General features: G+C 57.4%; 2 protein-coding genes across 4 annotated transcripts; both read right to left on the bottom strand.

Annotated features, from left to right (window-relative positions):
* Positions 1–442: 442 nt before the first annotated feature.
* On the bottom strand, positions 443–3,133 carry BCL7B (BAF chromatin remodeling complex subunit BCL7B). Of its 2 annotated transcripts, none has more exons than XM_030462757.1 (6): positions 2,976–3,133; positions 2,545–2,620; positions 2,058–2,154; positions 1,672–1,857; positions 1,413–1,492; positions 443–1,046 (listed from the first exon to the last, which is right to left on the bottom strand). In XM_030462757.1, exons 1-6 carry the CDS (start codon positions 3,065–3,067, stop codon positions 954–956), a joined length of 624 nt encoding a protein of 207 aa, XP_030318617.1. In that variant the 5' UTR covers positions 3,068–3,133; the 3' UTR covers positions 443–953. The 2 variants fall into 2 exon arrangements, with proteins under 2 accessions (XP_030318617.1, XP_030318618.1); XM_030462758.1 differs by having other exon boundaries at positions 1,672–1,842.
* Positions 3,134–4,580: 1,447 nt separating this feature from the next.
* Positions 4,581–9,481, bottom strand: TBL2 (transducin beta like 2). 2 transcript variants are annotated; one of them, XM_030462742.1, is made up of 7 exons: positions 9,324–9,481; positions 9,085–9,215; positions 8,831–9,015; positions 8,186–8,337; positions 6,980–7,106; positions 6,105–6,257; positions 4,582–5,134 (listed from the first exon to the last, which is right to left on the bottom strand). In XM_030462742.1, exons 1-7 carry the CDS (start codon positions 9,448–9,450, stop codon positions 4,678–4,680), a joined length of 1,332 nt encoding a protein of 443 aa, XP_030318602.1. In that variant the 5' UTR covers positions 9,451–9,481; the 3' UTR covers positions 4,582–4,677. The 2 variants fall into 2 exon arrangements, with proteins under 2 accessions (XP_030318603.1, XP_030318602.1); XM_030462743.1 differs by lacking the exons at positions 8,831–9,015; positions 9,085–9,215; positions 9,324–9,481 and adding an exon at positions 8,431–8,512 and having other exon boundaries at positions 4,581–5,134.
* Positions 9,482–10,017: the final 536 nt, after the last annotated feature.

The following is a 10,017-nucleotide window of genomic DNA, read 5'->3' as shown; positions in this document are numbered from 1 at the left end:
GTGGCGGCGGGGAGGGGACCGGGGGCAGTAGCGGGAGGGTCGGGGGGGCTGCTCATGGGGGGGGCCCGGCGCCCTGCAGCTTCCTTCCCGTCCCGGGGGTACCTAGCCCGGGGCAGGGCCCCCCGCGCTCTGCCGGCTCTCGGGGGAATGGGGGTGGCCGGGGCAGCCGGGAGGGGAACGGGACCCCCAGACCCCGGGTTCTGCCCCCCGGGGGGCTTCTCCCGCGGAGCAGAGGCAGGGCAGGGCCCGGCAGCGCTCCCGTCTCTCCCAACACCAATGGCTTCAAGCAGCAGCTTATTGCACAGCGTCCCAGCGGGTCCCTGCCGCCGAGGGGCAGGGTTCAGCCTTGCTCCCCAAACCCACCCCCCCCATCCCATCCCATCCCATCCCATCCCATCCCATCCCATCCCATCCCACCCCACCCCACCCCACCCCACCCCCTGGCTGCGCTCCCAAGGGAGCAGGCAAATAAATCTCTTGGTGCGGGTGGGAAGCGGCTCTGTCCTTCCCAGCACCCCGGAGAGGGCAGGCAGGGGAGCCAGGAGCAGGCAAAGTCGAACAGTGGCTGGGGGTGGGGGGAGCTATCCGGGGGTCCCACCAAGAACTGCCCCTGCACATGCAGACCCCCCCTGCCCGAGCCCCCCGCATGGCAGGGCAGGGCAGCAGGGAGAGAGGGAGCCAATAAATAAAGGCGAGTTTGCAGGTACTGGTGGCAGCCCCCGGGGTGGCGGGGAGGGAGCTCCTGTGGCAGGGCAGGGCAGGACAGGGCAGGGCAGGGCAGGGAGGGTGGGTCCCGGGTGGGTGGGTGGATGGATGGATGGATGGATGGATGGATTGATGGCATCCCTGGGGGAAGGGCGGGCTGGAGGGAAGGACCGGGCGGCTCTGCGAGGGCTGGCGAAGGGGCTGTCCCGGGAGGGGGCTGGCGAAGGGGCTGCCCCGGGAGGGGCAGGTTAGCTCTCCGAGGCCGTGTGGCACACAGAGTTCTGATCGGCACAAAATCTCTTCAGAGGTGGCGCCCCAGAGTCCTCCTCCTCTTCAGTTACCTGCAAGAGGCAGAGGTCAGAGGCAGTGACAGGAGTTCAGCACATCCAGAGAGCCATAGGGACCTGTACGAGGCTGAGGGGAAGCTCCAGGGCAGGACGAGTAGGAACCCACATCAGCCCTGGGGCCAGTCAGAATCATTCTTTTACTGCCCCTCCATGTCCTTTCCTCACACTTTTAACACCTGAGTTGAACCAAGGGACAGCTTGGGAAGCCAGGAGGTTTGAGGAGCTCCTGGAGGGCACGTTGGGACTGCAGGTCCATGCCTCAAGATGATTGTGTTGCAAGGGGCAGCAGTCACGGTGAAAGGGCCAAGGTGAGTCTGTGTGCATGGACTGCAAAGTGGGTTTCAGTCCCTCTGCCCTTACCTGAGTCTCAAGGGGGACTGGCTCTTCCTTTGTCAGAGTGGGAGGCTCATCTGCAACTTCAGAAGAAGGCAGGGAGGGCTCTGGGGAGAAGAGAAGGGTTAATGGAGCTGCCAAGGCAGCATCCAGCTCAGTGCTGAGCCAAGAGGCCTCCAGCAGAAGATACAAGTCCTCACTGCCCTTCCAGCAGTGCCTCAATCACCCACAGAGCAAGCAATAGGTCCCAGCCACCCACCTCCTCCCCTCCCAGCCCAGCACCCACCTTCCAGTGTCTCCTGCCCCAGTGTGGGAGGCTGCGAGTCATCCGTGCGGAAGTCAGATGTCTGGGCAGGGCTCATGGACTCACTCTGCTGGGGGCTGGGGCTAGAGTTGGGGCTGCTGTCCACCTTGAGCTGGTAGACATCTGACAGGGAGCTCTGGTTGCTGTTTTCATCTGCAGAAACAGCACCTGGTGAAGAAGAGCACCTTGACCAGGGGGTGACACTGAGAGCTGGGGTCTTGAGAGTGCAGAGGGGATCAGCCCAGCCCCACACTGTAGCCACATGCAGCTCTCCCCACTCCATGTAGCATACATAACCCAGCAGCACCCCAGCTTCTGTAAGGACTTGGAATCTTTCTCAAGCTCGAAGGGGGCTCAGTCAGACTCACCTTGGAACTCCAGGAGGAGAGAGGAGTTGGCAGAGGTGTCAGCTGGGAAGCCATTGGGTTCTCGAGCAGCGCTGCTACTTGATTTGGATTTCTCTTTCTTGAGGAGAGAAAAGAAAAGCAGAAACACAACGTGAGAGGAGTCCACCACTGGCAAGAAGACACAGAGGGTTACAAACTGCTCCAGAGAAGCTGCTCCCCTTTCTCCCAGCAGCCCACAGGCTCCTGCAGGCTCTTGCAGCACTTTTCTAACAGAGATTCAAAGCTTAAGTCAGGAAGGATTCAGAATCAGAAGCTGACACCACTGGATAGAAACGAGTCCTCTGGGGATTAAAGCAAAAGGGATGAGGAGTAGCGAGAGGGGTTAATCCCTCGGCTGCACGGGAGGCCAAGGGGACAAGAAGCATCAGCAGGCCCAGTGGGGTAGAACTTAGAGCCCAGGCCCGGGAGTCCATCGGGGGCTGCCAGGGCCGGGACGCGCGGTACCCACCTCCTTGCTGTCCGCCACCGGCACCCACTTGAATATCCGCAGGGAGGTGTCCCCCACCGTCACCCACTTCTTCTCCCTGGGCGGACAAAGCGTCATGGCGGGGAAGCGGTATCCTAGCAACAAGCCCCGCCCCCAGCCCGCCAGGCTCTGATTGGCCCAGAGGAAGGCCCGGTCCCCTCCCCGCCACGCCCTCTCTCTGATTGGTGGCGCCGCCCGCCCATCAACAGCGCTTCCGGGCCCCCCCCGCCTCCTCGGCGGATACGGGCAGCTGATTGGCCGGCTGCCTCGCTATCCCCGCCCTCGCCCCCACGCCACGAGCTGATTGGCTGCTCCCCGCCGGAGCCCCTCCACCGGCAGCCGTGTGGCGCGGTGATTGGCTTACGGGCCGCGCAGGCCCCACCCACCTCCCCCCCGGCCGCCCCGCCCCTCACCATCTCCGGACGCGCTCGATGGCCGCCATCACTTTTTTAATGTCATCCTTAGCGCGGCTGCGGGTCTCGGCCCGAACCGAGCGGCCCGACATGGCGCCCGCAGCCCCGGCAACCCCGGCTCCGCAGCACCCGCCGCCTGGCGACGCGCATGCGTGACCACGCCCGACGCTTCTGACGTCACGGCGTTGGCCGCGCCCGGAGGGTGGGCGGGGTGAGGCTGCGCGCATGCGCGGAAGGCTCCGCCTCCTCGTGGGCAAAGAGGCGGCGGCGCCATCCTGAGAGAGGGCAGAGCCGGGGTGGGATCTGACCCTGCTGCGGTGTGCGGGGAACTGTGTCCATAACCAGCGAAATCCAGGGAAGAATTAAACTGAAAAGAAGTGAATATGGGGCTAGACAAAGCAGCTGAGACGTGGAATTTTTCCACTGAAACAGTGTGAACAAAACAAGGCCCTAACGAGGCTAGCGTCTGTCTGGAAGGTAATTAAAAGTGTCGGTCCTGTTCTTAAAACAAGGCACTGCCAAGGGTAAGGAGGCACCAAAGGAATGGGAACAGCTGCACAAGAAGAACATAGAGATGTGACAACCAGCAGATAAGGGGAAAGTTATGGCTGGGGTCTGATATCACCTTGTAACAATATAATGAAGTCAGGGAAATCATAGAATCATAGAATGGGCTGGGTTGGAAGGGACCTCAAGAGATCATCAAGTCCAACCCTTGATCCACTCCCCCCGTGGTTCCCAGCCCATGGCACTCAGTGCCACATCCAGGCTCTTTGGAAAGATCTCCAGACACGGAGAATCCACTACTTCCCTGGGCAGCCCATTCCAATGCCTGATCACCCTCTCCAGAAAGAAATTCTTTCTCATCTCCAACCTAAACCTCCCCTGGCACAACTTGAGACCCTGCCCTCTTGTCTTGCTGAGAGTTGCCTGGGAAAAGAGCCCAACCCCCCCCCTGGCTCCAACCTCCTTTCAGGGAGTTGTAGAGAGTGATGAGGTCTCCCCCGAGCCTCCTCCAGCCTCAACACCCCCAGCTCCCTCAGCCTCTCCTCATAGGGTCTGTGCTCGAGTCCCTTCACCAGCCCAGTTGCCTCCTTTGAATCAAGAACGGTAAAAAAGTTCAAGCCTGAGGAAGACTTCTTACTTCATCCAAAGACCCCCTGACGACCCCTGCATATCTCCCCAAAAGAAGAGTCTGCCCATCATGAATATTATAATGACCTGCTGTAATCCTATGAATATGTATGTAACCCCACTTCCTTTTGAATATGCCTAGAACTGTAATCAGTAAAAGGTAATTCCAGAGTTTTAGGGGTGTGTGTGTGAGCGGAGCGGAGACTCCCCACGCACCCAGAGCTGTTTTGCTTATTGCAATTTTATTCATTAAATAATTAAACCATTAACAGAATATTGAGTCTTGGTCATTTATATCACTGCCTATCGCCACTGTGCATCACCTCAACTCCCTGACTCAGGCAGAAAGCCACAAAAAACACTTTTTTTTTTTTTTAAATCCATTTTCTGAGCCCGCCGTGCAGCGTCTCACTTGCAGAAGGCACTGGAAATCAGCATCACCCCTCCAACACCCCCTTCCTATCTGTGGCTACCACAGGACACAAAGAAGGGACCAGCTGTGCTTTTATTAAAATTTTTCAACAGCATTAAAAAAAAACAAACCCAAAATTCTCCCACAGGGAAAGGTTTATTGCTTCTTGCCGTAGATGGCAGCCAGGGCTTTACGTGCACTGGAGATCTGCTGCTCCAGCCTCTCCCGCGTGGCTTTGTTGCCAGTTTTTTTCAGCATGGCTTCCATCTCCTCCACCACCGCGCGGTGCCCCGCTGTGTTGTGGAAGACGCGGATGGCCCGGTCCCCGCAGGACACCAGGTAGCGGCCAGTGACGTCGAAAGCCAAGTCCGTGATGTGCTGCCCGTGCACGGCCAGGAAGCGCTCCTCCTCCTCGCCTCTCCGCGTGTTGAACACCACCACGTCTGTGCCGCCAGCCACGGCGACCACGCGGGCGTCGGGGGACAGGGCGATGCGGCACGGCTCCGGCACCGCACACCTCCCCGTCAGCAGCAAGTAGGGGTCCTGCTGCTTCTTGTATTCCACGTCTGTGTCCCAAAACTTCCAGGTCCCGTCCTTGGAAACCGTTGCCATCCTGCAGGCAAGGGAGGAGGTGAGCACCTGGGAATGAGGCGGCACTCACTGCACCCCTGAACCAGGAAACCTCTGTGGACAGAGAGGTCTTTGGGGAAGTGCAGACCCCTGCACACGGACAGCCCTGGGCCCCTTCCCAGAGCAGGGAACAACTGCACCCATGAGGAAATCGATGGGGAACACGCAGGTAGCACAAGGCAGTTGGGGTTTTGCCTCCCTGGTGTTGAAATTGGGATTGAGAGATCAATACTAGAATTTAGTGTAGAAATGTTAAAAGCTTGGCAAACTGAAAACTGCTTGATGTGACCTGACTGAGTACCTGGAGTGATGAAGCTTTAGGTTACAATCCTATTAAACTTTAGCTGAGCTGTATATGAACCTTCCAAGTCACACTTTACCTCCTGGAATAACACTGGAACAAGATGCAGACAATGAGATAATTATTCAAAATTGTCTTATGCAATGGTGAGATGGATCAACTGAGATTAAAGTTGGAAACACTGGACTCTAGAAGAATTATCCTGATGAGAAGTGACTGATGGTGAACAGAGGACTCTCAGATTGAGGAGGGCAGAATCAATCAGAACAGGAAGATTTCAGCATTGTAGAAGATAAATGGATGAACAGGAACATGCACAATGCATGAACAAGAGCACTTCAAAGGCACAAGGTATGATATGAGCAGGTCCCTTTCTGAAGGCAGGAGCTCAAGCTCCAATAAACCAACTCTCTGGCAGAGCCAAGGGTTCAAACTCATTTTTGACTGGATCAGACACGCCCAGACTCCTCTGAGGGGTTCACAAAGCAGGGAGGTCCAGTCTGACCCCAGCCACTCATCAGGAGGGCCATCCCAGACCCTTCTTAAACACCTGGGCTGCCAGAAGAGTGCCCAGGGCAGTGATTCCCCCCATGGGTGCACAGGTTGCTGGAGCACACAGGGGGTGAGCAAAACCAACCCAGATCCTTCTTACCTCCTCGAGTCATTGGAGAAGGAGAAGCAGAGTATGCCAGCAGTGTGGCCTTTCAGCTCAAAAGCCCTGGCCACCTCCCGGAAGTCTCCATTCTTGCCAAAACACACCTCCCACACCTTCACATCAGGGGTAAAGCCACAGGATGCCACAAACCTGGGTCAGTGAACAGAGACACAGGGTATCAGTCACAGATCAGTGGCCAGGACCACCCACAGAGCTCTCCTCTGGGCTCCTGAGCAAGGCAGGGGCCTGCAAGAGGGCTCTGCGAGGGCAAACCCATCCAGGCTCCTGCATTCTTTGGTAAGATGGAAAAATTTCCCCTTTCCATTGAAGCCAGGCTGGCAAAGGGAATGCTAAGGAAGGCCACAGGGACTGGGATAGCTCAGGAATGAGAAACTCTTTGGCTCAAGGAAAAAAGCTAAATGATCCCCAAACTGTCTGAGCCTGGAGCACTGGAAATCTTCCTGCAGCACTGAGTTAGAGACTGAGTGGTGAAGAAGATTTTCCTGATATACAAATAAAGATTTAAACTTTATTATAAAACTGGAAGAGGTTAAACTTTAGAAATGCTGTTTGGTTTGCATATGCTGAATGCATTGTTCCACCTCCACTTTTAGAGGCCAGTGCTGTTCTCCACAGCTCTTCAAAAGACACTTAACAGCAAGAGCAGTGGCTGAGTGGCTCTGAGGGGCTGAGACAGCACAGCTGAGCTCAGCACTCCCAGAGGGGCTGGAATCACATTTTAAAATGTGGAACTCTTAGAAAAATTGCATTAGAAGAGCAGGTGACTGCCAGTGGTCTGAACTGATAACCTGTGGGAAGAAGCAAGGTTGCCACCAGCTTTACAGCATCCTGGAGCACATCCCAGACCTCACCTCCCACAGGGTGACACAGCAGCGTAGGCATTGTTCATCTGGTTGGTGTTGATGCTGGCCAGGACTTCACCCTTTGGGCTCCAGATGAGGATTGTAGTGTCACTGGAAGCTGTCATGATAAACTTCCCTGGGGAAAAAAGGAAAAGATCAGCAGAGCTTACACTGCTACACTTATCAAAGGCCTAGGACAGCCCCCAAGCACAGCAACCTCCCCCCAACACCTGGACAGCCAGGAAAACCAAAAGCAGCACCAACATTCAAGGAGTGTCAATCTCCTGGGGCAGAGTGAGGAGCAGGATCAGGACACAGCTCCTGGCTATGCCTCAGTGCAGCCTCAGCTTCACCAGCTGGAGGTGGGCAGCCACCAGGCATGCTTCACACCCCAGCCCCCTCAGACTTGGAACAAGTCTTGAGCAGAGCTCAGCTCCAAGCTGGTACCACAGGAGTCTTGCAGCAGACCTGATCTTTTCCAGCTGGTTAAAAACACAACTCAGTAATTGGCAGCTTCCAAGCCACGGATTGCAGGCAGGTGGCTGACTACAAGTCACATCAGTTTTATCCACAGTAACTGTTGGTGTGAGCATTTTGGACTCCTGATTGTTTCCAACTCCAGTGCCATCTCAGCCTGGACATGGACCTTTCAGTTACTTGTTGAAGGTTTAGGTTTTCACTTGCACAACCAACAAAAGTCTCAGCTAACATTTTCTCTGCTCTCCCATTACAGAAGCAAATTCACTTCCAAGTGGTCACCTTCTCATACCTGAAGCTTTAATCCACCAAGCCCTCACCACTATCACATACCCTTGCCCCCAGCTTCTGTTCTAGAAGATCCAGGAAATCCCAGATAGACCATTTGAGCTCACTAGAGAGATTTTCACTGGTTAAAGACAGACTGGCAGCCCAGAGAACAGCAATCCTCTCAATATTGAGACCACCACTCTTTGCAACAGCATCCCTGGAAATGTAAATTGAGAGACTGTGTACTGAGGAGCCAGGAATACTGTCTGACTGAAAATGACTTTTCTCAGTTCCTCAGTAGTAAACAAAGGCTAAAGAGTAACACCCAGGAGACTACAGAGAATCAAACATTGGTTTTGAGAATGGCAAAAACTCTCTCACTTTCAGCCCAGCAGCTCTTACTTTAAAAGGAAACCAAAACTGATCTAAGACAGCCTCAACAAGTGTGGAGCTCTGTCATTTCCATACCTGTCTCTGCAATTCCGAGGCTAATGACAGGAGCCTTGTGCTTCTTTGGGAAGTCCCCAGATGCTGCAGTGAAGGTGAAGCTGCCATCATCCTTCTTAGTCATTTTATAGACACGAATAGTCTCACCATTTGCCAGCCAAACAATGAATGCCCTACAGAACAACAGACACTCCAAACTGTGAAGAACCAAATTACCTCAGCTCAGCCCAGCCCAGCAGGTAAGCTAACAGGTCACTCAGTGGCACCTTGGGAAGAGGGCACATTGGCAGATAAAAAGCTGTGTGCTTTATGAGGGCACCAAGTTCTCTCCCTGTGTCAGCTCAACTGCAACACTGAATAGAAAAGAACAGAATTTATTACTCCACATCTGGAAAGGAGATCCCTTCCTCTCTCTATAGGAGGCCACTTCCCCAAGGCGTGCTTCTTCACCCATCCCAGCCCCTCAGCGAGGTTCAGCAGCTCAGCCCCGTGCCAGGGTCTGCCAGCAGCCTTCACCAGCACCTTACACAGCGGTGGTGAGCTGGGCCCTGGGGTATCTGCCCCGAGCAGCAAGCTAAAGCACCACTGCTTTCACAAACCCGGAGGGATGTGGCCCCCGTGCAGCTGAGCCCCAGGGAGCCCGGACTGCGGCAGGCACGGCCCTACCGTGAGTCGGGGCTGAAGCGGACCAGCTCGGCGCGGTCCAGCCCCACGTTGGCCCGCAGGCAGCGATGCTCCCGCCCCGCGAAGTCCCGGGTGCTCCACAGCCGGACCGTCCGGTCCTCGGCGCACGACGCCAGGTACTTGCCGCTGCTGCTGAAGTCCAGGCAGGAGACGGAGCCGGTGTGGCCCTACGGAGAGAGCGCGGTCAAGGCGAGGGGATGCGGGAGTGCGCGGGGGGTCCGGGTCACCCGCGGTACCTTCAGGGCTGCGACCAACAGCCGGTGGCTGAAGTTGTGCTGCTGCGGCTTGTCCCGTCGGGACCGCGACGGCACCTTCGCCTTCCTCTGCTCCTCCGGCTTGGCAGTGGCGTGGCCATTCGCCTTGGGACCTACGGGCAGCGGACAGCCGGGTCGGGTCATCCCATCCCATCCCATCCCATCCCATCCCATCCCATCCCATCCCATCCCATCCCATCCCATCCCATCCCCGTACTCACCGTCCGCGGGGGTAGCGGGCGGGCTCAGCGAGGCGGGGCGGCGCAGCACGGTGGCCAACAGCAGGAGGATGAGGAGGAAGGCGAGGGCAGCCGGCAGCACCGGCCCGCTCAGCACCGCCGCCTCCATCTTCCCGCCGCCACCTCAGCGGGGCGGAACCGGGCGGAACCGGGGGCTCCCCCGCCCCCCGGGGCCCAGTGCGCATGTGCGGGGTGTGAGGGTGGGGGTGTGAGGGGGGGCGGTGCTGCTGCCCTGAGCACCACGCGGGGCGGCCCCTGGCGGACGGGGGTGGGACTGCACCCCCCTGCCCCCTCTCAGCCCCCCATCTCTGACCCCCCCCTCTGACCTCCCCCCCTTCCCCCCCCTCCTTTTTCCCCTCTCCTCTTCCCCCCCGTCCCCCACTCTGCCCCCTACTCTGTCCCCCCTTTGTCCCCCATCTCTGCCCTCTATCTCTGCCTCCACCCCTGCCCCCCTTCTGCCCTCCCCTCTGCACCCTCCTTTGCCCCCCTTTGTCCCCTCTCTCTGCCTCCCCCTCTGACCTCCGCCCCTGCCCACCCCCTCTGCCACCCCTCTGCCCCCCCATCCTCTGCCCCTCCTCTGCCCCCCATCTCTGCTCCCCCCTCTCTGCCCTCTCCCTGCTGTCTCCCCCAGCCCAGCCCCGGAGCAGACCCGGTCAGGAAGAACAACTCTGAAGCC

The sequence above is a fragment of the Calypte anna genome, chromosome 19 (assembly GCF_003957555.1).
Source record: "Calypte anna isolate BGI_N300 chromosome 19, bCalAnn1_v1.p, whole genome shotgun sequence".
Classification (NCBI taxonomy): domain Eukaryota; kingdom Metazoa; phylum Chordata; class Aves; order Apodiformes; family Trochilidae; genus Calypte; species Calypte anna.
Note: the sequence above shows the minus strand (reverse complement) of the source record. Positions and strands in the feature narration are given on the sequence as shown.

Bases quoted from the DNA above. Each gene is read 5' to 3' on its own strand.
- TBL2 (XM_030462742.1), bottom strand. From the start codon at position 9,450: ATGGAGGCGGCGGTGCTGAGCGGGCCGGTGCTGCCGGCTGCCCTCGCC. The intron at 6,258-6,979 runs GTGAGGTCTGGG...TCACTGACCCAG, and splicing joins GCTGTGTCACCCTGTGGGAG to GTTTGTGGCATCCTGTGGCT. The intron at 5,135-6,104 runs GTAAGAAGGATC...CCTTGCCTGCAG, and splicing joins TTCTCCAATGACTCGAGGAG to GATGGCAACGGTTTCCAAGG.
- BCL7B (XM_030462757.1), bottom strand. From the start codon at position 3,067: ATGTCGGGCCGCTCGGTTCGGGCCGAGACCCGCAGCCGCGCTAAGGAT. The intron at 1,858-2,057 runs GTGAGTCTGACT...CTTCTTCACCAG, and splicing joins TCTCCTCCTGGAGTTCCAAG to GTGCTGTTTCTGCAGATGAA. The intron at 1,493-1,671 runs GTGGGTGCTGGG...TCTTCTCCCCAG, and splicing joins GGGGCAGGAGACACTGGAAG to AGCCCTCCCTGCCTTCTTCT.